This window comes from Parasteatoda tepidariorum, chromosome 7 (genome assembly GCF_982258835.1).
Source record: "Parasteatoda tepidariorum strain Cologne lab strain chromosome 7, Ptep-v5.0, whole genome shotgun sequence".
Lineage (NCBI taxonomy): Eukaryota > Metazoa > Arthropoda > Arachnida > Araneae > Theridiidae > Parasteatoda > Parasteatoda tepidariorum.
Window position 1 is genome coordinate 24,280,862 of NC_141761.1, and position 27,963 is coordinate 24,308,824.

Below are 27,963 nucleotides of genomic sequence, written 5' to 3' on the forward strand. Positions count from 1 at the left end.
TTTTTCAAAATGATTTTATTGTTCAAAAATAAGCATTAATCAACAACTTTAAAAAAATACAGTATAATGTCGATGAATATTGTGAAATATTTTTATAAAGAGTCATTTTCTAAGTCGATTACTCGATTGAAAAGTGACGGACCTCAGATGATATTGAAGCAACTATACATTAAATGTGTGAAGTTTCATAAAGTTTTAGAAATATAACTTGTATACAAACATGAAAATAGAAAATTTCTCTCGCATAAAACCTTTAATGTTATTGTTTTTAAAAGTTATCCGAATTCTTCCGCGTGAATTTTAAAAAAATAGGTCATGAAAAATAGTTCACAATTACATTTAATATTCTTCTCAGGAACAATTTGTTATGATGAAACTTTTCTTTACAACTAATAGACACTTTGAACAATCACAAAGAGCAAGAATGGGTGTTTACTTTCAAAATGTGAATAATATTGTACTCATTTCTGATTTTACGTTTAGAGTCCATTCAATCATTTCTTAATTATATTCATGGTATTCTTTTCTTTGTAACCAAATTACTTTCATATTTAAAGCCTTTACGCTTTCTCCGAGTCATTCAAACTCTTTGTACAGCGGCAGACAGGCCGTGGTAAAATGTATTGAACTGCTGAACAATAGTAGCTCTAAAAAAACAAAGTGAAATTAGGTAAGAATGCGAAAAATTTTAAAATTACATAACAGTAGAAAAAAATACATTTCAGAATTTCGCAAGAGTTGAAGTAATTGCACAGTTTCGTATTATTACTATTTACCAAAAATATAAATTTTTTATTACTTGTTTGAAAAAGCTATTAACTAACTTAGAATGTAGCCTACTTTCAAAAACGGGTATCTATATAAAGAAAAAAAAAATTTTTTCGTCAATAACTTGGCACTAATTGGAAAAAATTTAGTTATTTAATATGCAAAAAAAAGGTGTATATAGAATTATTTCGTTCGTTTACTTTTAAATAGTCTCAATTAATTATTTAAAACAAAAAGTTTTTTCGAGGCAGTTTTTCGAAGGCTCTATAATTGAAATTGGGTATTTGCCCCTTAAGAAGATCACTGATACCCACACATGTGACCAATGACGCCAGCTGTTATTTTTTTCATTTTTTTTTCTCAATTAATTATTTAAAACAAAAAGCTTTTTCAAGGCAGTTTTTCGAAGGCTCTGTAATTGAAATTGGGTATTTGCCCCTTAAGAAGATCACTGATACCCACACATGTGACCAATGACGCCAGCTGTTAGTTTTTTCATTTTTTTTATATATATAACCGTCGTTGAACAGCCGATCCAATTTGGGTCTACGACTACTAATGTTAAACTCCACAGCTTTGTAATTTTGAGCCCAATTCAGAAGACAAGGGAACTCCTGGATCTAGCATTGGGAGAAATTTGCCATCGTGGCGAACTTTTTTGATGGAACTAACCCGCATTTGCGATACATGGAGAGGAAGTCCACGAGAACCTCCCACGGTTAGCCTGGCGGCAAGGGAACTCTCACCCATGATCCGTCTACCCCTGAGGATATTTCTCTTCAGCACTGTGGTCGGTGCAAGCCGAATGCGGAATTCGTATCAACCAGCCATCGCCGGGATCGAACCCCGGTTCACCTCATTGGAAGGCGAACGCTCTATCTCCTGAGTCATCGTGGCTCGTTTAAGTTGAGCTGCGTTTCTCCACACAAGTTAGAATGGTAATTAACGTGAAGTTAATTAAATACAGCTGCGCATCACGCATCAAATTTGTTAAAATAGAATTCTTTCTTGTCTACGCCCTGTACTTAACTTAGATTTATTATTTGTTTATGTATTTTATTGTAACCGTGATATATTTTTGTTTTGTGTAAATGGCAACTTCGATGCATAATTGGTTTATATTCCACGTGTCTTCGAGTCTATCTCTTTGTGTTAAGTGAAAAAATATAGAGAGAGAGAATTGAAATATTCGTGAAAGAATATAGCGTGTGTCATTTAAGGGAATTGATGCTTGACGAGCTTGGCTTACGAGCTTAGCATTTAAATACAGCGGCGTATCACGCATCAAATTTGTTGAAATAGAATTCTTTCTCGTCTGCGTCTTTTACTTAACTTAGATTTATTATTTGTTTATGTATTTTATTGTAACCGTGATATATTTTTGTTTTGTGTAAATGGCAACTTCGATGCATAATTGGTTTATATTCCACGTGTCTTCGAGTCTATCTCTTTGTGTTAAGTGAAAAAATATATAAAGAGAGAATTGAAATATTCGTGAAAGAATATAGCGTGTGTCATTTAATGGAATTGATGCTTGACGAGCTTGGCTTACGAGCTTAGCATTTAAATACAGCGGCGTATCACGCATCAAATTTGTTGAAATAGAATTCTTTCTCGTCTGCGTCTTTTACTTAACTTAGATTTATTATTTGTTTATGTATTTTATTGTAACCGTGATATATTTTTGTTTTGTGTAAATGGCAACTTCGATGCATAATTGGTTTATATTCCACGTGTCTTCGAGTCTATCTCTTTGTGTTAAGTGAAAAAATATATAAAGAGAGAATTGAAATATTCGTGAAAGAATATAGCGTGTGTCATTTAAGGGAATTGATGCTTGACGAGCTTGGCTTACGAGCTTAGCATTTAAATACAGCGGCGTATCACGCATCAAATTTGTTGAAATAGAATTCTTTCTTGTCTACGCCCTGTACTTAACTTAGATTTATTATTTGTTTATGTATTTTATTGTAACCGTGATATATTTTTGTTTTGTGTAAATGGCAACTTCGATGCATAATTGGTTTATATTCCACGTGTCTTCGAGTCTATCTCTTTGTGTTAAGTGAAAAAATATATAAAGAGAGAATTGAAATATTCGTGAAAGAATATAGCGTGTGTCATTTAAGGGAATTGATGCTTGACGAGCTTGGCTTACGAGCTTAGCATTTAAATACAGCGGCGTATCACGCATCAAATTTGTTGAAATAGAATTCTTTCTCGTCTGCGTCTTTTACTTAACTTAGATTTATTATTTGTTTATGTATTTTATTGTAACCGTGATATATTTTTGTTTTGTGTAAATGGCAACTTCGATGCATAATTGGTTTATATTCCACGTGTCTTCGAGTCTATCTCTTTGTGTTAAGTGAAAAAATATATAAAGAGAGAATTGAAATATTCGTGAAAGAATATAGCGTGTGTCATTTAAGGGAATTGATGCTTGACGAGCTTGACTTACTCGAAATAGAATGGAAAAAACAGTTGCTAACGTAAGCAAATTCCACTTTTCAACAAAAATTTAGGATCGAGATATTTACATTACGTCACTCGTAGGTATTCTATTATGCTTTTTGCGAATAATATCCCCTTTTCATAACTTATATGAATTTGCAACATTTACTCATAACTGTTTGGTTTAGTTTAACCTATCTTTTAGCCAGCGCCCTCTATGTTTATACTGAAAAGGGCATAAACTGTCAATATTAAAAAATCGCAGTTTTGAGGAAATGAAAAGAGTTTGTGGTCTATTTTTTTAATATTTAAAAACTTACTCTAATGCTGCGGTATCTGGACAAATAAAAATTCGCAAAAGATAAGAATAAGGCATCGATTTTAATATATTCATATCGGTGGAAAAATTCTGCAAAATTTTTGATTTTTTTCAAATGTTCAGTAACTTTTAAATTTTCTATTTATTTGTCAGTTCTAAACCCCAAATAACTCTTTATAGCAAGATGACAAATACGGTATTAAATTATAGCCTAAGTCTGAGGCAATTAAACTTTGGCTTTTTTTTTATTTTCCTTAGAGAAAGATCTTCGAAAAACCATGTTAATTAAAAGAAAATAAGAACTTAATACATGGCACTTAATAACGGCACTCTTGAATTTAGACACTTCCGCTGGCCACCAAAATCCCCAGACATGAACATTGGACATATTTGGGATGCCTTGCAACGTGATGTTCAGAAGATATCCCCACCCCTTCTTACTCCCACTGGTTTATGGACAGCCCTGCAGGATTCATGGTGTCAATTATCTCCAGCACTACTTCACACATTGATCGAATCCATGCCACGTCGTGTTGCGGCACTTCTGCGTGCTCGCGGTGGCCCTGCACGATATTAGGCAGGTATACCAGTTTTTTTTGGCTCTTCAGTGTAGTACGGATATTGAAAGAAAGTATTGTACAAGATGTTCCGTCAGGAAAGCTCTTATTATACCTTTTATAGAACCCTTTCGAAACATTTAATCAAAACCTATGCAGATTGAGGGTCACAATTGAATATTCAAGTGATTTCACGTGAATCTTTTTTCTAACTCTGACCAAATATTGCCCAGATCGATAAAGTAACAGAAGGAAAAAAATTGATAACAGTTTATTGGTTTCATGGGAATGGAATCGGTTTGCTTTTCATTAAGAACTTTTCTACTTCATTCTCAAATTAGCAACTTTTAGATGATTTTAATCCCTTCGCTGCATTTATCAATCTTCGTATTAATTCGGCAGAGACTGAACAAATTTATTTTCTCATTTAAGTATTATCAAGCGACCCCTCAGATGCAGTGTTTTTTGACAAGATTTCTAAAAGTATTACGATGATTATCCCTAAATATGCCTATGCTTCCTTTTGAAGATTAAAAAAATATCTACGTGGCGTTTTTTGAATGAATAAATAAGTTTTAAAAAAAAGTTACGGAGTTTTGACAAATAGATTAATTTTTATTGTAAATTAATTTCTCTAAATGTGTACAAAACATCATAAACGTTGATTTTAAACACCACCATGCATTATATACTATGTAAAAGTTAATTTTAAAAAGTATTGAAAAGATAAATTAGTTTTTAAAAAAAGAACAAGAATCATTGTTGAAGAATCAAAATGCTTAAAAAAAATTTTTTTTATTCTAACTACTTCCTTAGTTTTAAATGAATAATATTCGGTTGAGACAAGCCACGGCAAAATGTTGAACTAAGTGAGAGAGGGGTCATTCGTATTATAAGCGAGGTGAATCTTTCCCCAATGTTAAGCGAAAAATGAATTTTGGGCGACGTGTTTTTAACGGAAAATCTACATATCTTTAAAATAATGATAAATCTCAATAATAATAATGCTATGTATATCTCTCAAACGTTGCTTTAAATTTTTTACAAACTTTTAATGTATAAAGATGTAATCAAGTTTTTAGTACTTTTACACTCAGAATCATTCGGTAACAAAACAATATTTTGATATATTTAAACTAAAAATAATGCGTAACAAACGTTATAAAATACTTTCCACAAAAAGAAACTAGTAATAAGCAGATTTACCTGAATCGAACATTTCCAGAGTCCTGGGGTGCAACCCAAACAAGCGTGGCAGATTTTTTATCTCTGTTGTCAGCATGAGACATACTGGAACATTCAGTTATTTTTTTCAGTCCTGTACCTTCAAGAAAGTCTCCGATAGTGCTGTTAGATCGAGGATCGTAGGCTTGCACCATCATGCCTTTGAAGGGTGTTCCAGGTGGAGCCTGAACGTAGACTGAAACAAACATTATATATATATATATATATATATATATATATATATATATATATATATATATATATATATATATATATATATATATATATATATATATATATATATATATACACACACAGGGTGATTCTAAAAAGATGGGGGAAATTTTAGGAAGTGATAGTACACACCCAGACAAACAATTTTTATCAAAGAATGCATGGTCGAAAGCAAAACCCAAAACCGCTAGAGGCCGTCAAAGTTTATGTTCTTATATGAGGTAAAAACACACAAAGAACGATGAAGTTAAGTTATAAAAGCAAATTTAATGGCATGTGATTGCAATAAGTGTTCAAAACAGTGGCCGGCAGCGGCTATGCTGGTACAACGGCGAAGAAAAGATAGGCGAACTTTTCCTGCAACGGCCGAAAGCTTGGCGACAAATAACGTAGCGCAGAAACTCGTAATAGGAATGGATCTTTCTCGTTTGCAAGAAAAAACTTTCCAAATGCGCCAGCACCTTTGTGTTTTGTTTTCGACCATGCATTCTTTGATAAAAATTGTTTGTCTGGGTGTGTACTATCGCTTCCTAAAATTTTTCCCATCTTTTTAGAATCATCCTGTGTGTGTGTGTGTGTATATATATATATATGTAACATAAAAAGCTTCAATTAATCTTTTTATGTTAGTTTCTTTTATAAAACTTCATCCTAATTAATTATTCTAATCGAAATACTTTCTCACACTTTTAAAAGCCACATCCTGTTCTTAAATCTATTTTTGGCTCAAGTATGCATTTAATTAAAAGCAGGACATATTTCCCTTTGCTCTGTGTGGGAAACATTCGATCTATTTCATAAACCAATAGCAACTATTAAGATTCTCTTCCCCTAAATTAAGACATTTTACGGATTTTACTTTGCAAGATTTTCCCTAACATATAACCAAGGAGCGCAACTTTTCAGGTGCACTCTTACTCACTCTCATGACTGCTGTTGTCTAATAAGTAATAAATAAATTTTGTACCCTCCTTCCCGACCTAAGACCTGTTTTACTCCTTCCACTCGGCAACGACGTTATATATATATATATATATATATATATATATATATATATAAGAATATGGTTCATAACAATATCTGGCATAATTTTAAAATTGTAGAAACTTAATGAATTTTTAGAACTTTTCATAATTAATTTCTTGCTCGAAAAATAGGTCAGATTGTGCTTAGTGCTGTACTGAAGAATAAACTTGTATTGTGAAAACTCCTACGAATATCATGAAAGAACTAACATTCTTTGTCATTAAACTTATCTTATGTTTCACAATTTTTTTTTCCCCATCCATTCGATTCAGATGCAGTTGGTGCTGTCAGCATTACCGAGTCACAGTCAGTGTGTTCAAATCTTATTTCAAGCATAAATGCTGTTTTGTTTTTCCTTTCTTTGCATTCAGTACTTTTTTTTTCCTAAAGTATTGAATATCAGTTGTATTCCGAGAATGGATATGGTGCTTGCAGTCTTCCCCGTAGTTTATAGTTTATCAATTCACGGAAACAAATTTACGAACAATAGTACCGTTCGCAAATTTACTGCAACTTTGTTATAATGCAAAAATGAACCATATTATTGTGAAAAATTCTTCCTTAGTTAGAATATGCCTCACTTTGAGCGAAAACCTGACAGTATGATTCGAAGAAATAATTTTAAGGTTCAACGTAGAAACGATTTTTCTGAGAGTTTTCTTGCTGCTTAACTTCATATACCACCTGACATTCTTGTGACTAATTAAATAGTAAACATCAGGCCACCACCATGCAAAATTTTGCTTAAATAACTTATTATTAACGTTAGGCATAGGCATTGGAGAACATATGTTGAATTTTTGCTCGTTTGCTTTGAAGCAAATGTCTGGTTAATATTAGGTAATCTAAATCTCGTTTTTTTTACATATTGATGTAAAGCGAATAATTTCTTTTCTTTAACAAGTTATGGTTTCATCAAACTTACTCCAAATTGTTTCCCCCCTGTCCTTTTTACTTAGTTTTTTGCTCTATTATTTATCTTATTTTCTATTAGCTTTTAAGTTTCAGAATAATTAATCAGAAGCTCAATTTTCTACTTAATTATAGCTATATTAACTTGAAAGTCTGTTTAAAGGATGGTAATCTTATAGAATCACAAAAATTGAGTGGGAGAAAAGTTTGGAACTATATTTCGTAAGGGTTACAATAAAAAGAGAATCGTGAATGTTATACCGCTACATTTGTTTTGATATGTTTAAATATTTTTTTTAAAAAACGAGAGTGCTAAGGTTTGAATTTAGAGGATTGAAAATAATGACAAATATAAGAATAAAACAAATATGCTTAGAAGCAAGCTATAAAAATCAATCACAGAAGTTGAAGGGAAATACAATTAAAGACAAATAATTGATATTGTAAGCCGATAGGTGCATAACTATTTGCACTAACATAACTATTCACACTTACATAACTATTTTACACTATAATTATTTCACTAACAGTTATTTGCACTTAGAGTTCACAGTCAACCATCACAGATTCTAAGAGGGGGCTACTCATCTATAATTTTCAATCAAAATTTGTTTCACTGTAAAAGATTAACGACCAACGTTCCTATGAGCTTTTTTTTCCAGAAATATAAGGACTGATAATGCTATTATTTCACTCTTGCACTTTATCTTGGAGAAATTCGTGTTCTGCAAAATCTGCATGGTATTAGGTAATTAAGATATCTTAAAACAAAAGTGGTATCAAACATAGATTAGTCTTAAACATAAATATTTTCCATCACTTTTTTCGTGAAGTGATTTTTACGTCGAAGCAAAATTTTATATCTTCACAACAGTAGTCTTATCATGAGGTAAGGATCAAGGTGTAATCAAGGATCAAGGTGTAATTTATAAAATATGCACTTTTGATATTGAAGCACTATTTGTATCTGTAGTGATTGAGTTATAATTGAAAAAAGGGGAATAAATCATATTAAAAGATACGAAAAAAGTAACAAACCAATCACTTGATCTCCTGGCCTGTATGAGTCTGTTGATTGTATTAAAGTGTAAGGCGAGAGATGGGCTGGTTGTGGTCTGTTCTGCCCGTGTTTGGGAAGCATAGCTTCACATGCTTTGCTCGGTGCTCCTGTCGGCCAACCGGCTATAAAGGGCAGGCACAAGAGAAACACAGACAGAGAAGCTTTGAACATATTGGCTCTGAAAACTGTAATAGAAAATTTTGTGTAGTTACACATATCTAAGAATGAAAAGAAAATAGAGTTAAAAACGCATCCTTTAATAAAAAACATCCTTTTTTGCATTTACGTAAATGTTAAAACTATATTAGTATAAAAATATTAATCATGGTTTACAAAACATAATACATCTCTCCGATAGCAAAGCTCCATGAGCTTGTTAAGATTTATTCTTAAATTTGTCGCCTGAGCCGATACTCTCTTCCCTACCAAATTCAAAATATTAGAACAATTAAAAAGTTCGTCACTTATTTTATTTGTTTTTTACAGACTTCAAATTTAATGAGTCAAATATGCAAATTTCGCAGCATTTTTAAGCGTTAGAGTGATGAAACTCAAGTATAAATTCAACAATTTATTTATATATATTATAAGAATAAAAATATAAAAAATCGTATCGAAATATTATTTCATTTGACATAAAATATCAGAATATTTCTTTTTGTACATTTTAATTCTATAATAAGTTTAGAAAAAAATTACTAAATATTTGGAAGAATCGCCTTCAGCTTGAATTGAATTTTAGTATTTTGTAGCATAGTTGAATTTTAGTATTTATAATGAAATATTCTAATATTTAGATTTTTTCAAAAATAAATTCATTTATGCTTTGGTTAGATTTTTTAAATGTCTAAAAAAACTGAAATGTGTAGTTACAAATCGTTAAATTTGTAACTTAATTTAAGTAAGTAAGAAACAAATAAAATAAACTTATTAATGCCTAGTTTTTTAATTATTCTAATATTTTTAATCAGAGGTTTAAATTACGTGTATTATTTGACTAAATGGTTTTAGAATAAAAGTTTGTAAACACACTGTGACTTAATAATTATTTTGTACATGAAATACAAAAATAAAAGCATAGATTTAATAAATCTAATTTTTTTTACAATATTTGAATACTATTGTACGGATGCTGAATTGTCTAAAAAACTATTCAATTTCAGACAAATAAATACGACACTTGTTCTATTATAAAGAAAAAAAAGCTAATGACGTCATTGATTATTAATGAATTAAATATATCTAGCCACTTGAAACATTATTTTAGAAAGAGGAAATATATCCAAACTTGCTTACAGACAACGAAAAGAAAAAACATTTATGATTACACCTGCCATTCTTAAAATTCGTTAGTTGAAAAAAAAAGGAAAAGAAAAAGAGGCCAGACGATAATTTTAACTATTGAGGAACGGGGAAAGGCTTAAAACTGACAAAGCATGTCAAGACCTCACGCATTAACTTCTCTTAGACAAATTGTTTGAACAAAATAAATCGTTTTTAATTCTATAAAAAAACTGAATAAGATTTCTTGCACTTTTTTTCATTATTACTACTTACAAAAGCATACAAATTAAAATGTGCTTGCACATTTAAAAATATTTTACTATTCTTCACTATAAAATCATCAAAAACCCTTATTTTAATCTATGATACGACTGACTTCTGATTAATCATTTCTGAGACGGGTATAAGATTTAAAACTTCTAACATCCATACAAAGAAAGTAGATAATTTTCCTGACTTACTAACTTAACATGAAAGAATAGGATTCGATTTTAAACATTTTAAATATGATGCTATAAAAACTTTTTTTCAATACCCATCCAATTTTCATCATACAGAAACATTATAACGTGTTTTATTTCATATTGGATGACCAGGCCATTCACCGTAACTAAGATTAGAGTTATAAATTTAGAAGATTAAAAACATTTTTATGACTATATTTAAAGTTCTAAAAATAATTTACAGATAAGGCATAGTACAGCAGCAAAGCACAGCACCCAAATATAAAAATTCTTTAACAGTTTCAATGAAACGCTTAAGCCTCACCCTTTGCGCTTAGAGTTCCCCAGTAGCACTAAATTTGAAACAAAACGCTATTTCCTTTAAAGCTTGTTTATTTTACTTTTAAAAATAACCAATTGCAATCAATAACTATATTCAATAATACAACAATAGAGCACAGCAAATATTTCTGGAAGACGAGTTATCTTGTTCGTCACGAAAAAAAAAAAGTTACAAATAATTTAAGTCATCCGTTAAAACAACCAACTAATGGAAACTATTAACTATCTTGAAGAAACAAATCGAACTATCTTTAAAAAATATTTGACACAATTCTTCATCAAAGAAAAGAAAAAAAGCAAATATATTGATTTTCTGTCGAAGGACTATGCCTTTTCCACATTTTAGGAAAGGAGTAAAGCTTGAAAATTATTTTTCCTTTTTGGTATATGTTTGACTATCATTCTTCATCCAAAAATTAAAATAGGAAGACTTTGAGGCAATATAATGATAAGCCACTTCTTCGAATCGTTCAAAAGGGCATTTTCGGTGAAAAACGCCCCAGAGTGTACGCAATATGTTGTTTCTTTGTTTTGACCTGTTACATTATTATAATTCCAGAAACGTATAAAGTCTTTATCTGAAAACAATGCTAAGGAGTTTGATGCTTTGAGTAATGGCTTTTCAATATATTGTTTCAAGCCTTTGATGTGTAACAGTGTAATATGGAGGGGGTTAAAAGGTTAAGCGAACTACCTTGATTCTATTGTCATTAGCGCTATTTTCCCGTTCCATTAGTCTACAAGTGCGTCTTAAAAATTGAGATGAAACCAAAGCTACTGAGTGTTTATTAAAATTACGGCATATATCTACGTAAGTGAACTTTTTATTTCATAAGTGTAAACACTAACGGGTGCAAATAAATTCTTATTTTGAAGTCATAATCACTAAGTCTAAATCACTTAGTTCATTTTTTTGCACCAGTCTTTTTCAAAAGACTTTAAAAACCAATAGTTGTTTTTACAAGATTGTCACGGATCTTATAATTTAATCATAGCGATATTAAATTGACATTGCGCGAGTTTAGGTTTGCAAAAACCATTTCATGTTTTAGTAGTATGACTATGAAGAGATTGCCTAGATAGTTACATCTTTGTGCTATAGTACTTTACCGTATAATGATTATGCTTAGTGTTTAAAAAAAGTTCATGTCATAGTTCAAAAGTTCATAGTGTTTAAAAAAGTTTTCATTTCAAATACTCAGTAACGCCTTACTAGGAAAAGTAAGTATGAAATTCCCCGATTAGTTGTTCAATTTGGGTTGAACAGTAAAAATTAGCATTTTTTGTTAGGTTCATTTTCTAAAGCATGCCTTTTAAGTATGTTCATTTTTTTTAAACACGCATTTAGTGGATAGTAAACCGTTTAAAGCTAACCGTAGGTGGCTCCAGTTTTAGTCACAAAACTTCTGGATTACTAGTTCCGATTTATATTTACGCCTAAGCTTAAAAAACAAGTCCTCCCATATTATTTTTGTACTGTTTGCAACATAACATGTGCTATTTACCATTCAACTTGTAAATGTATTTAGCTTTGGCTGAAAACAGAACCGAAATTAAGACTCACAACATGGCAATCCTTACAGCAACAACAAATTTTATGTCATGATCCTATTAAAGCCTCTAGCCTCCTTATCCTATAACCTATTTAAGCCCTCTTATGAATTACAAAATAAAGAAAAATCTTGAAAATATTATCAATTGTAAAATTACGTGCAAATCTAAATGCAATCTTAATACAAACCTCCTTGAACATGAAGCCTTTTCGTATATCGTCTCGTAAACATAATGTAAGCACAGTTTTCCTGTTTTAAAATATTATTGTTTACACTCAGTTAACCACCTGTAGTCACTACAGCTATCAAAAATATACTTTTAACGAAACTCCTTACGGGATTACTCAGGATTTAAATATTATCATGTAGTCAATCAGACGAGAAAAAACAGGGCAGTAAATTGGAATAACTTGAAGTAGTAAGTGGCCATGAACCTGGAGGCAAGCCTGAACATGTTCATTCAAAAATTCAAACAAAGCTTTTCCAGAAAGACGTTTTTGTCTTAAATTTACGAATTCTTCAAATAGTATTAGTGTATTTCGATCATGCTATGCAATTCAACCATTATAAAGAAAAATAGCTTCATAAATTTTCAGATGTTTATCGTTTTTCCAAGAAATGTATGGTCGTGAAAAAGATTTTATCTTTGTCAAACCAGTTCCATAGTGTTATTTAGTGGAGTATTTTCATGAGTCATTAGATATGATTTCGTGATTTTCTACCAGCACTTGGCTTTGAAGAAGAATACAAACTGCCGTTAATGATAGTTGTCGCCAAAACAATTATCGAGGTTAAATAGGTTAAGTTAAGCAAAACCTGTTGCAAAAGATTTCTTTATTAGTTGTTTGATTTGAAGTATGACGGTGAAATTAAATGTTTCCAAGGGCGGTTTTAAGCTTCATTGAATTCTTTATGGTGATCGTGATTAAGTGCTGTTTTTAGAAGATTTAAGTTAAGCCTTTAGCTTAGTATATTCACTGTGATGAATACCCTGACAAATCTCTTAAATGACAGTTTTATCTTACTGATCGTCTTTTAAAATTACCTTTACAATCTCGCTTGATAAAATACTGAACTTTCTTATTTAGTTCGGCCTATTTATCTCCTGTATTTAGACACAATTTAATGAAGTTGAGGGTATAATTGAGAAGACTCAAACTCATAAAATGGGTAGAAAAATAATAACTATTGATTTCCATGCACATTGAAACGAGGAACAGTCATATAAGTAGGGTTATCAAAAGGTCTTGTAAAATGTTTAGATACTTATCTTCATCTCCAAAAATTTGTATTCAAGCAACTCGTAAAATCGTACTTTTGAATATCGTGTTGTCAGTCAAATCGTCTTTTGAACACTTCTCGAGAAACCAAAAAAAACCTGAAATGTTGAAGTATCGGGACAAACTACCCCTGCGGAAAAAATCACCTTCGTTTGTCTAAATAATTATTTACTAAGGTCGAACTAGGAGCCCAGAGAAGCACTCTTACATATGAAGCCTTTTTAAAAAAATGAAGTATTTGTGATTTCACGGAAAAGCTGTTTTTGATTTGCATATTCAAGAATTTTTTTGGACAAAATCTGGTTTGGTTTCCTTAACAAGTTAAATTTTTTATTTCATTTTCAAATTTTTTCTTCACTCAGTGAATGTCGTATTCTAGAAAATTGGATTTTTTGGAACGAATTATGAAATCACTTATGTTAGTCCATTGCAGAATCTCTAAAATACCTAACAAGTAACTAGTGTGTAGAGAGTTCTGTTCTATAATTCTTAAATACAAAGTTAAAATGAAGACTGGAATATTTTTCCTTAAATAGTGACTTCAATCTGATTCATTCTATAACCTGCTATAACAACAGTTAATTCATAATTATAAGAATGAATCAAATTACAATAAAACATGTTTCAAAAACTGTGTTAGGTTTTATTTTAAATATGCTTTTTTTTGAAATTTAAATGCATAGGGAGTTCTAGGCTGACGCTTTATAAGAGAACCCACCATAATAGTTGAAGTCCAAGAGGGGGGGGGGATCGTAATTTCATGTCTATGACCAGTTCAACCCTGCTACTCAAGATAGAACTCGATCCTTCATTTCTCAACGATATTGTAGCTTTTGCATACTTAAATAAAACTAATTCAATTATTGTAAAATTTAGAGAAATAAATATTTAGCTTTTTAGTATTCGCCACGATCGTTTTTTAGCACTAAGAACTTATGTGTGGATGCAAAGTCATATTTCGAGTTTGCAATTCTTGAATAAAAATCAGTGATAGAAATTTTCAAACATTCGAATTATTTCAAAGAAAATTCCCTTCTTATTCGCTTAGGAGCACTTTCGGTCAATGGCGGATATAAATTCGTCATTTAACATGTAATTCGATCCTCAAAGAATGATTCATTTCGAACCATCATGATAATGAATTTTATTCTAATTCTGTCTCATTCCAGTTCCAAACCTATCATGTGTACGAGATCAGAAGGAAATAAATCTGCATTTTCTTAGGAGAAACGCTCTAGCGGTTAACCCGACGAAAATGGTACTCCCTCTCATAATACAGGGTGTTCCAAAATTCTCTTTACAACTTCAAAAATTCATAACTTCGAAAATAAACAAGATATTTATATTCTGTCTTTTACATGTATTACTGCAACTAATAAAGTTTTGTTTAGTACACTTCAACATGCGCACCATTGGTGGCCCTAAGCACTTCCAGTCTGTAATCAATTTCAAGCCAGGTGATGTAAAGATAATTTTGGAACACCCTGCATTTCCACAGCTGAGGCTGACTTTGTGGCAGCACTATGGAATTCTTGGTCAGGACATCCTGTGTCGAACCTAAAATCCTTATCACCTTCATAAAGATTCTCTTATTAAGCATAATAAAAAGTTTTATTGACTTCAATCAGTGGCTATTCATACACAAAGTTATTCATATTTCCTAAAAATGTTATAATTAATTTTTAAATTTTGCTCAGATTTATTCAGTTTTTCTAGATGAATAAAGTTAGATCTTACTTTCGTTTTTAACATTTTAAAAATCGGAAACAATTCCAGTTATTGAACGGCTTACTTAAGAATGTTTCCTTCCCCTTTTTTACTTTAGCATATTATTATTACTTTGTAATAAAATAAGGCAGTGTATGAAATAAGTTTTTTTTTTGTATCAACTTATTTTAGAGTAATGTTTCGTTGAAAGTAATTTAAGTTGAGTAATTAAGTAGTTAGGTAAAGTAAGTTGAATTTAAAAACTAATTTTCCAACATTTCTTACAAAAAATTTCAATGCGATTTTTCTACATTTTCAAGTTTTACGGGAAATGTTTTTCGTACCTAAATACTTTTGATTAAAGAGCTTGAAGCAATATAATGCTGAGCTACACAATATTCTGTGCATTATACCGTTCTCCATTGATAGATACTTTACAAGTCTCAGAAGTTTGTAAAGTATCTAACTGGAAACAATTCTACTGAATGATTTAATGCAAAAATATCAACTTTCAAAAATATGCCGATTATACCTTTATTATCCAAAGCTTTTAAACTCCTTTCGACTGACAAAACAATTTTTTACCATTATACTATTGTTTAAAATGGCAGCTCAAAACAATTTCAAATCCTTAAAATTTATATTTCCTTAGAATAAGATATGAATAATAATATTTGTTTAAAAAGAATTCCATGAAGGGGAAATATTCACAATAGCAACTAATACAATACAATTTATGCGATAGAAATCCGGAATGCTTGACATGAGCATCAAACTCTTAAAATTATACAAGTTTTTAAAAAAATAGTAAATGAACATACCTGATTAGGAAATTTGAGTTTCACTAGACCTTTTAGAAAACACAGTAACTTACAAATTAAATGGAAAACATCAGCAGGCTATCTTATGGTTGATGACAAATATAATTGTTTTACGCGTATAACCTTCGATGTTTAACGATGCGTCTTTTAGAACGTTTGTTGGCTAAGTCTAAATTACGTTGTAGTCAAAGTGCTAATTGATCGAGAAAGATGGAAGATTTTCCCTCAAATCATACTGTCCGCAATGCTACACTCCTCCCTTGCTGAAGAAATCTTAAAAGACCTCAAGGTTTTTTTTTTTTCCATTCGATAGGTTCATGACAAACAATTATAACACATATATCACGCTAAACAAAAAGAATAAATACTAAACTGGTCTTACAATCTAAAACTGGATGTTTTCTGTCCTTTGGAAAAACTGACTTAGGTCATTTGTATTGAAAGCTAATAAGAATAGAGGCTAACACAGTTAATTAAAGGGACCTACAAGACTGTTTGGCAACCTGAAAGTCGATTTGCTTGACTGAAAAAAAATAAATGTAATATAAAAGGTTTAAAACAACTTTCTAAAAGAAGACAAATCATTTGTCATGCTTTTGTTTAACTTTCGTTTCTCTTCGAAGCAATTACATATTCCTCTGCGTGCATTCTCAGGAAAGTCGACCTCACCCTCATTTCAAATAAACAATAACAAAAAGAAGGTAGGAGGATTAACTGATACGGAGACACAGAAAAGAAGCTTAATTAATATTTCTGGACAAAAAGAACATTGGGAGAAGAACGTAAATTATATTTTAAGTGTCCTCTTTCCATCTTTGATTTAAGGTCATATTTTATATATATATATATATATATATATATATATATATATATATATATATATATATATATATATATATATATATATATATATACTAGTGGGCTGCGCCCCCTGCTCGCTAACGCTCGCCAACCCCCGAAAATTGCTACGCAATCTTATATGGTTTGCTTCGCGCACCAAAATCGCTTCGCTCGCTACTAACTTAGGTACATTGCAAATGCACAAAATTCTAAGAATTCGAAACAATCATTCAAATCCATGTAAAAAAATTACATCTTTTTAGTAAATACTAAGTCATTAAAATAAATTTGAATTCAAATAAATGACATGTAATTCGTTAAACCTATTAGAAATGTGCTATAGTATAATTCGTGATATAAATCAAAATTCGTCATATATAAATTCGCGAAAAAAAGCGCTTTGGACAAAATACTAAAATAGAGATCTATCGACAAAGACTACTCACTTCTGCCTAGCTTAATAGTATGAGATTGCCGCAGCTGATGATCTCTGGTTATTTCAGTTTCCGTTTTTAAAAGCGCTATATGTTGAGTCACCTCAGATAGATTTGGCATGTGACATTTTTAGCGGCAATCATGGGTCTATTCGCCGTGTAACAGAAATAGTAACGTAAACAAAACAAAGCAAACGTTGCCACCGGCGGAAAAGAAATACAGCCAAAATTTGGGAGCCACGTAAGAAAATTATATATATTAGATATTTAGATCTATTGGTAAAAAGAAGTGATTTTTCTAAGTAATCATTTTTTTTAAAATAACATTTATATTGTTATAACGTTATATTGTTGAAACAAATTTGATGAGTTCACATACTTAATTTAATATTTTCGCTTACCAAACGGAAGGATAGATTAACAACTTTTTTGTTGTTGTCTGCATCTCATTGTGCATGTAGCTGATCGTTAAGTTCTAAATCATTTAACAGATCTCTTTAACTGTAATTTATAACAGTATATTAATGTTATTTGCTCAAAAATAATAATTGTTAGACCACCTTTCTAAATAACTTTATCTTAAAATGTAAGGCAGATTTACATTGTAATACTAATAAGAAAACAGCAATTCTCTTAGTTTTAAACTCTTGAATTAAAAGCGTAATAATAGCAGTACAGGAAAATAACTTTAAGTTAGGGATTCAAAAATATTTAAAGAAAAGTATGACTTTTATTAATTTTATGCTGACTACAACCAAAACAATAAGGAGACGAATGAGGAAAAACTGGATCACACCACATGATTTTCTGGCCAATAAAAATGCACTGACAACAATGGAAAACTGCGACACCATCATTAGAATTTTATATATATATATATATATATATATATATATATATATATATATATATATATATATATATATATATATATATATATATATATATATATATATATATATATATATATATATATATATATATATATATATATATATATATATATATATCGGATATAAGTACAAATAGGCGTAATCGATATTTTTTTAAAAGCTAAACAATAATAAAGTCTATTTTCCTCCGTGAAATCTTAAATATGACCCCTTATTTTTTTATTACAGATTAGGATTCTCTAGAAAAAAATAACACTATTTGACCAATAAGTTTACACATTTTGCTTTACATATGGCACTGTAACCGAGGAAATAAAAGCAGGGTACAAACTGCTAAAAATGCTGGTACTCCGAGACGCATCAGACTGGAAAAAAATATAGAAATAAAAATAGATTACGGTAATTTTTTTCAAGAAATTTTTTAGAAAATGTTATGGAACATTTATTTTTATGTTGTTATGCAGGGTGACAATAAAATAACTTCGCCGACATACGACCCTCATGAGCATAGCGTTTGGATGAAAGAAATAACAGTTGTATTATGATCTGATGAGCTCAAAAATGAAGTTTAAAACGATTGCTTAGCTTTCGCGGTTACATTTACAGTCACAAAATTTCGAAATTTTCAAATCTCATCACCTGATCGATACTTAATCTTTACAATAAAAAATCTAAAATAGAGTTGGAACGATATTTTAAACACAAAAAAATTACGACGCTAGACTTTTGCCCAGCGTCTCTATTTTTCGAGACCACAAACGAGAAAAAGAATTTGATAAAAAAAAATAAAAAAAATTCCTTCAAAAGCAAAGAAGAAACTATGGACATGTAGGTCATGTCTAATAACTTTAAAACATTAAATACCTTCTCTGTAATTTTTTTCGCTATACCCTCCACTGCCCCGAGAAAGAGTGTTAAAGCAAGAAACAAAAGCCCATTAAACTGCTGACATCACTCATATATCAAAAGACTTTTAGAAATTTTACCACTCGGGATTGCGATGGCAAGCCTTGGAGTGTTCTTTTAACAAACTCAGCTTTCATTCCTGACCACCAGGGATCAGTTGCATCTTTTAGACTATTAACGGGGCATGACTGTCTGCAGAATCATTTATTTCGCATTGCACTAGCCGATTCACCTTTGTGTGTTATATGTGATAGTGGACGGCCAATGACGACAGAACATTTGGACGAGTGTGAAGCACTGACAGATTTTTCCTGTATATTTCAACGCTATTGGCAAGCAAGAAGTCTAATGGCCTAACGGCTAATGTAACTGGCATTTGACAAATAAAGAACAAAAGATGTCTATTTTGAATAGACATCAGATGAAGATAATATACTGACAACCTAAAAATCAAAGTAGAAGTAAATATATTCGACTGAAAGGAAACTCAATCGTTCGGATGAAAATCAAATGTCGCAGGTTCGAGAATTAAATTAGTTTATATGCCAAAATGGAAATATTGAATTAAATATCCAAAGTTAATAAGTTCGAGAACTGAAAAAAATAAATTAATTAATTAAACCAAACTAATCAATTTGAACTATAGACGGGCACTCAATTATATTTCAAAGTGAACCAACCAACCCTTCAATGGTGGTCTTATCACAGCATGGTTTCCTTTCAGAAGGCAATCTTCAACTAAATCAAGTATCTGTTTACAAATCCAATTGTGATTTATTCATTCGTGAGATGTTCACGTAGAAATTTACAATTATTTAAAATAAGCTGTTCATTGTAACAATTATATTTTATACGATTAATTTGAAATAAAATTACACTTCTGTAGGTACATATAGAAATGTTAGAATTCCAGCAAATAATTTTTTTGACAGGGAATAGAAAGTTATTTCTTTATCAAAAGCATCAATTTGAGTTTCAGACAAGTTAAATGTAATAAATAAATCAAAGAAGTCTGAAGTTAAATTATACGCGCTAGTTCTTCCAGAGTAATTAACTCTGGTAAATACTCCGGTAATCAACTCTGGTCTTAAGACCACGAGAGTCTCAGACCATGTAGTTAACATTTGTACACAAGTGGGGTAAGGCAAGTAGATTTGACTTTTTCAAGAAAAAAAAAATTATTTTATAAAAAGTGCTTTAGTTTTCCAATGAGGTAAGTGAGATGAAGATAATATACTGACAACCTAAAAATCAAAGTAAAAGTAAATATATTTGACTGAAAGGAAACCCAATCGAATACTAGTGGTGGCTGGTAAATACGAATTTTGCTCCCAGCTCGAACAAACCACAGTGCTTGCCTAAAATATCCTCAGTGGTAGACAATCGTGGGTTGAAATCCCCTTGTCGTACGTCTAATCGCGTGCGGTTTTCGTTGTTCTCTTCCCCGTGTAACGCAAATGCAAATTTCCTCGAAGTACCCTCCGTAAAGGCTATATTGCTCAATGCTTCATCTTGGAATTTCCTTGTCTTCTGGGCTGGGTTCAAAATTACAAGGGTGTGGAGTTGAACATTGATAATCGTAAGCTCAGAAATGGGTCAGCTGTTCTGCGCCATTTCTTAAATAAAATTAAACAATAAATGTCTTGGTTAAATCAGGCAGTTACTAGGTTGAACAGTTTAGATTCTACAGGCCTTCGAATATTAGCAACAAGGGCTTACCAAGCTTCCCCCGGTACATAAATTCGTTAACCCCTTAGCGATCGGTTAATTTTCAAGAAAACGTTCATAAAAGTGCCAATTTTTTTATCCCTGATTGCCGACACGTACTTGATTAGTGCTGTCATCTAGTTTAAAATAAACTAACTATCTACAATTATCTTTAAAATATCTTGGTATTGCCATCTGGTGTGTAAAATGAGAAATAAAATGTTTTCCAGGCAAAAGAAATGATTTAGTTTTATTCTCGTTGGCGCTCTACTACTGAACATTCCAGCCCGGAAATATCACGGGAGCGAGAAAGAAGGGGTTAAAGAACATATCGTTATTCGCTTGAAAGTTAGAGATTTTTGAATTTAAAGTAATAAGATCAAAAATATATAACTTATAATTAAAAATGCAGTAATACTCGTTAAAATAGTCTTTGAAACGAGTTATTTCCCTCCACATAAAATTCTTTCTTTTTTATGGGTTATTGGGGGAACAAAATCTGCGATTGATTCCAGAAACAGGTATATTTGAGAGCATATTTAGGATTAAGCATAAATTCCAACTTGCAGTTTCAATTTGTTTCATAAAATGAAAATCGAAAAAAATATGAACGTTTTCGAAGGACGAATTTTAGTCTTTTTTTTTTTTTTTTCTTCAAAATGTATAAAATAGAATAGTTAAAAGCCTAAGAACTTCGTTATAGCGAGATAGCCAATTTATTTGGAGTAAATTTTTAATTCTTATTTTAAGTTCCGACCGCAAATTCATTGAAGGCTGACCTACCGAATATAGCAAACTTTCGACAGCAAAAAATTTTAAAAACTGGGGGAATGATAGACCCACTTTAAAAAAAATAAATAAATAAAGAATAAAAACTTTAATACATTGTGAACTTTACAAATGTTTCCTCAAATAATAAATAAAATTAACGATTATTAATATTTTAGTTTTAAATTCTAAAATTATTTCTGCTTTAGAAATTTTTTTTCTTCTTAAATTTACTTCGCGTCGTTGTTATTATCATTCAATGACAAAATCCGATGCAGAATAATCTCTTAGCGTAAATCAGGCGAAAATAGAGATTGTTTACAAATCCCTGAATATTAGCCAACAATTAATATTAATGTGCTGTTTTCAAAATTATATTATTTTATCAGAAAGAAACCATAAGTATTCCAGAATGTTCTACGCTATGTATCTTCTAATAGGTATTTAACATTTCTCGCATATAAGCATATTTAACATTTCTCGCATATAAGCATATTTAACATTTCTCGCCTCCTTTAACACTCCTATGACTATTTGATAAAAATGATAAAAGTTTTCAATTGATTTGAATCCGATATATAATTTTATTTGATAAAGAGAATCTTGTAACTTGATCGTTGTTATTATTTCTATTATTTCAAAATTGTAATAATAGTGCAAAAGAAAAATGTAAATGGTGTAAACGCAGGACACAATTTCAAAATTTATCTTAGCAGGAGATTCCAAATTTCTAGTTTAAAATATTTTTTTTTCTGTTTTCTCGTAAAATAATTGATATCAAACAAACTTGTTTTAAAGGTTAAATATTGGAATTCTTGCATGTTCAAATTAAATAGACAAAATAGCGTCACACTTTAAAAAAAAAAAACTCCATATTTAGAAACATCAAAGATAAAAATCAATTACACTGCGAAAGCTAAGCCCAAACAGTTTAAAAGGAACAAAACTAGCACAACAGTAACAATTAGGGGAAATATACAGTTTTAATTCATTTTTCTTTCTCTCTTGCTTTTCTATTTTCTCTTTTAAAAAAAATCATAGCCACTTACACAACATAAAATAAAACTATAAAATTAAAACAATATTTCAAAAATTCTAAAAGAAACATTTTATTTTGGAAATGAATGTTAATTTCTGCAAGTTCAATAGTTTTCATCGCCAGAAAAACTTTTTTATACTCTTATTCTTTCACGTTTTACGGGCGTGCACTTGGTTATAAGAAAATGCAAGATTATTCCATAAAAATTCAAAGGAATATTGCGAATTACTTATGAATCATTATTTGCTTTTTTTACTCTTATGTCCATTGTTATGTCCTATGTTGTCTTATAGTAATTAGGGGTGTTTTCGCCTCTCTTTTTTTTACGAGACAATTTCACAAGTGACTAGATTGAGTGGTGCATCTTACAATTCAAAGCTCTCTCCTTCTGGGAGAGGATCGTTTTCTGAAAAAGAATATCAGTGTCGGAAATATCAAGCAATAGCTCTTAGCCTTTAAGCGAGAATGGTAAAGAATATCGGGCAACGTGATTAATGTGCATTTCTCAATCACATTATACATTTCTTGGTACATATTCTAATGGCCATTAAAATTACTATATATGAAACATAGTGTGATATGCAAATGATTTGATTTTGAGCACATTCATGTGAAGAAAGCGGCAGTGGCAACACCTATAAGGCGCTTAAAATAGAGGTTCGGTACCATTTGTTTCATACTAAATTACCATTTGGGTGCTATTTTCGTCTTTTTAAGCCAAAAATAACGTTCAAAAAGTTTTTGTAAAGCTTCGTATATGAAGAAATACCTACCAGCACGTATCTGACTTCGAATAAGAAGAAAAAAAAATAACCAACTGTCAATGAGATTTATAGTGCAACATTATTGTTGTTCACGATGTCAGAGATCTTTAACTGTCCACAGAATATGGAATCGATGGTTTTAAGACAATCACATAAAGAAAGATGTGCTGAATTTTAGAGCTCCTCCACTACTAACAACCAAGAAGACAAACATCTTATACGCTTACCAACAAGAGGTCTCATGACAATATTACGAACCACTCGTATGGAAGGGAAGAAGTTTACTAGATAATTAATTTGTGCTCAAACCGTTCTACAATGTTTACAGCAATATGGACCACCAGGGTGGCAATCCTTGACGCTGCATCAAAGAGAGGAGCATCTTCAGAAGTAAGATCAATGACCAATCTTGAACCATGAAAGAAGATGCATTATCTTTGCAGACAAATTCCATCTATACAGAAACACAGTTGAAAAAAACCTGCATTCGACATCCTCCTACTGGTCCATCACCTACAGTAATGACATTGAGTGCAATTGGATACATGAGTTGATAAATTCTTTTTGACATTCTGGTCATTTTGAGCGCCTACCATTTAAGATAAGTTAAGACACGTAGTTTTTTTTTCCAGCAAGATAAAGAACAACTGCATATTGCTCGTACTCTCTTGACCTTTCTTGATACAAACATTTCCGATAATTGTCGTGGTCAGCAGTGATGTCCCGTTCTTTGAAAAATGTCCCTCTTTTGATCTTTACAGTTCCTTTGATTTTTCAACAGTTGAAGACGTGTAATTAATGGTTGTGGAAAGTCTGACACTACTTTGGCTCAATCTTGAAGCTGTATTGTCCGAGGTATTTGAAAATGCCTTATATCATCTATTTAACTCCTTATCCCAGAGGATAAATGCCCTTATTTTTGCCAGAGAGTCATAATGGCTCAGGTGATAGAGCGCCTGCCTCCCAGTGAGGTGAACCGGGATTCAAATCCCACTGGAAGGTAGACGATGCCCCCGGCTCGCACTGACCACAATGAAGACCTAAAATGCCCTCAGTGATAGACAAATCATGAATCAGGGTCCCCTTGTTGTCCGGTCAACCGTGGGAAATTTTCGTTGTTTTCCTCCCCATGTAATGCAAATGCAGGTTATTTCCATCAAAAAGCCCACCACGAAGTCAAATTTCTCCCAATACTTAATTCAGATGTTCCCTTGTCCTCTGGATTAAGTTCAAAATTACAGAGCTACGGAGTAGAACATTGGTTGTCGTAAGATACACCTAAATCACGGCTTATTAACTTACCTGTTATGGTTTGATTATTACTTGAATTTTCTCTTAAAATGTTTTTTTGGAGCTTTAGTCTCATGCTTTGTCAATCTCTGCCCCTATGTGATTCCTCATTTTGAAAATTTTAATCACTTGTGTTCCTAGAGTTTTTATATATGGTATATATATGTCCTTTCTGTTTAAAAAAAAAAAATAATAATAATTACTGGAATTTGATAACTTTAGTACTGTTGTGCCAACCATAATTATATTCTGAGTTACAAACATCCTTTATTTTCCATGTGAAATTGTTTCCTTTTATTAACTTTGCACCCCTACTGAAGATGCGACATCAATATCTCTTCTGATTGTTACTGTTTATTTTCTTTGTAATGTTTGTTTCCTTAGTTTATTTCTAAGTAGCACCGTTTTCTGGATTTCATATTTAATATTCCACCTATTTGTTAAAACTCTAATTTGAAAATTTTGAATATGTTTGCTCATGTAATTGAACTGTTACGCTCACTTCGAACTTTCGGAGTGCCCCCGGATGCCCCCTTACGGGGGCGGGACGGGCTTAAGCTTGTTATTTAAAGCTTGTTATTGGTTGTCGTAAGCCCTAAATTGGGTATGTTGTTAAAAGACGATTATGAAGTAAAATAATTTTTAAATATTATTAGTCGTAAACTGAAAAATTGGGTCAGCCGTTTAACGATGGTAATAAAATAAATAATTTAAAAAAATTAGCCGCCGATACCTCAGTTGACTGAGAGATGGACTATTGAGGAAAGTAAAATAATTTCCACAAAAATATATGCGTATTTCATGTTAACGATGCTTTTATTATTAAGTCATAGTCAAATCATGGTTTGATGATGGGCTAATTAATTCAAATTATATTAATTATGTTTAGTTCAATTATATTTTCAATAGACATTTTATGGAAAAAAATTCGCCTGTTTTTTATTTTTTGTCACAAAAAAGAGAAGAAAAAAATAATTACTATTTTTAGGTTATTGCTATTTTTAGTAAGTGAGCAAACAAAGGAAGTGAAGAAATTCAGTTTAAATGAGAAAATAATCGTCTCAAATCAATTAAAAATTTATATAAAATTATTTTCTTAAAAAATTTATTCAAGAAAATAAATACACTTATATTTTGCATAATTCTTAAAAATATTATAATTTAATTTAGATATTCTTCAGAATTATTCAAATAACTGTTATATTTCAGAGAAATCAATAGAGTGTGAGAAACAATAATACATGAATCAACACATGTTTAGAAAATTATTCTAAGTTCAACCTGACTAAACTGTATTTCCGCTCTGTTTCTTAAAATTCATTGCCAAATTTTTTTAACACTTTCTTTTGAAATCGATATCATAATCTTCCATTTTTTCCCCCAATTATACGAATCAAGTGTTGGTTGCCATTAAAAACAAGATTAGGAAGTGAATAACTTCTTATTTTCAAACAGCTGAAATTATTTTGACTTTTGGAAATAATTGCAAATCTTCAATTATTCTACTTTTTAATATTTTAAATTTAGAACAGTTTTTTTATTAAGCACCCAGGTATACTAAGAAATGTTTTCATAACTGTAAATTCATACATTTTTACTCCAACCCAAATTGTGATTTTATTATTGAAAGTCTTCTTGAATTTGTTTTAGGTTTTATTCGAATGGTTCTATTTAATAGAAATTTTCTATATCACTTACTGTAGTTTTACAATTCATACCATGTTAAAATTAAACAGCATGATCAATAAAAAAAAATATCAGAATTTCTTGAAAATTTTATTTGAAGAAAAATATTACAAAATTTTTATTTAAACATCTGATATTTTAATTTGTTTTAAACGTATTTATTTGCAACGTTATCTTTGAAATATATATATATGTATGCATGAGTGCAAGGGTGTGTGCGTTATTATTGCAAAAGTTAAAAAATAAAAAAAATAACTATTATTAATGTTTAAAATTATATCAGCATCTTAGATGAAAAAATCAAAAAATAGGAACAAATATATATTATAAAATAACACAAAAAATAAGTTAATTGGAATATGGTCTCAAACAAATTTATAAGAAGTATTCGAAGAGAAACTTTTCAGAATTATTCAAGTTTTATTCCAATATTGGACAGGCTTATTTTTTTTCTATTTTAAATTATGAAAACAGTATAAAAACATAAATTATAAAAACATATCAATTGAAATGTATTTGTAAGAGTGTGAAATTTCAATGTTTTCCTAGTCTTACCATGTTATTATTTTTCTGTGTCACGCTATTATTTTTCTGTTTATCATAGCTGATGAGTTGCAGACGATTTCGTAAATTTATTTTTGACTAAACACTTTTCCTTTTCATAATTAGGAGACAAAACCCTCGCAAATGCCTGACTACACGATGTTTAAATTTACTAAAGTTGCAATATGTGCTTTTGTGCTAAAGGAATCTTATATTGTTTCAAAGAAATAACAATCTTTAACTGTTAGTAAAAAAGTATTTTTTTTTTAAAGTCGTTCATTTTAAACAATTCAATCGCTTCTAAAAGAGTCTCAGTCTTATTCAAAAATATGGAACATAAATTAACTTCAATATAAACTTTAGTGAAATAAAGAGTTTAAAAGAAAGCGTGGGGAAAAAATATGGATTTTAAACAAAATTACTTTATAAAAAGTCTCAAGATTTTTTAATGTGTTCAAAAACAAATTTTTTTTCAATTAAATTTGTAACATTTTTGATTTAAATCATGCAATTTAAAATTCATTAGCTTTCAAATTCTTTATTAAATGACGAATATAAATCTGAAAATATGGAACTTATTAAGATTATTGAGAATTCCTGTTTAAAATATTGAAAATTCAGAATCATTATAATAATAAATAAATTTTACTACTTGTCTGGTGCTTAAAAATCTGTTTTTAAATTAATCATTAAAATTCAAGTTCAAAAACTTTAAACTCGCAAATAGATTATTACTGGGGAAAAAATAAGAGCAGCCTTTACGTTAAATCATCAAATTTTCTAAAATCCAATTCAAACTTAGCATATTTTTTAGCGGAAATAAATATGCCAAACACAAGTTACTGCTCTTTGTTTAGCAAAAAGCGCATTTTATAAACTTAACAAAGGAGAAACAAACTTACTTTCTTCTTTCAGTTGGGTACAAGACAACTTGAAGAGAATGTGTCAGACCAGACGAGAGAGTGAGATGGACTACTTTGTTTAGGGTCGTTGTGCTCGACCAAATCAATTTACTAGTAGGTGTCTCTCCTATCGAAATGACCCAATTCAAAGAAAAGAAAGAACTCCCTGTCGATTGGTCAGCATCATGAAAGTGTTGCAAACTTTTT

At 30.6% G+C, this 27,963-nt stretch overlaps 1 protein-coding gene across 4 annotated transcripts; it reads right to left on the reverse strand.

The window, feature by feature from the left end:
* On the reverse strand, nt 1–27,915 carry LOC107444532 (putative defense protein 3). Of its 4 annotated transcripts, none has more exons than XM_016058685.5 (4): nt 27,757–27,915; nt 8,533–8,739; nt 5,305–5,518; nt 1–647 (listed from the first exon to the last, which is right to left on the reverse strand). In XM_016058685.5, exons 2-4 carry the CDS (start codon nt 8,723–8,725, stop codon nt 581–583), a joined length of 474 nt encoding a protein of 157 aa, XP_015914171.1. In that variant the 5' UTR covers nt 8,726–8,739; nt 27,757–27,915; the 3' UTR covers nt 1–580. The 4 variants fall into 4 exon arrangements, with proteins under 4 accessions (XP_015914171.1, XP_071039803.1, XP_015914172.1 ...); XM_071183702.2 differs by lacking the exon at nt 27,757–27,915 and adding an exon at nt 16,367–16,385 and having other exon boundaries at nt 5–647; XM_016058686.5 differs by lacking the exon at nt 27,757–27,915 and adding an exon at nt 15,985–16,263 and having other exon boundaries at nt 5–647.
* Nucleotides 27,916–27,963: the final 48 nt, after the last annotated feature.

Bases quoted from the DNA above. Each gene is read 5' to 3' on its own strand.
- LOC107444532 (XM_087167496.1), bottom strand. From the start codon at position 12,407: ATGTTTACGAGACGATATACGAAAAGGCTTCATGTTCAAGGAG. The intron at 5,519-8,532 runs GTTTGTTACTTT...TGTTTGTTTCAG, and splicing joins GCCAGGAGATCAAGTGATTG to TCTACGTTCAGGCTCCACCT. The intron at 648-5,304 runs GTAAATCTGCTT...TTGTTTTTTTAG, and splicing joins TCTGGAAATGTTCGATTCAG to AGCTACTATTGTTCAGCAGT.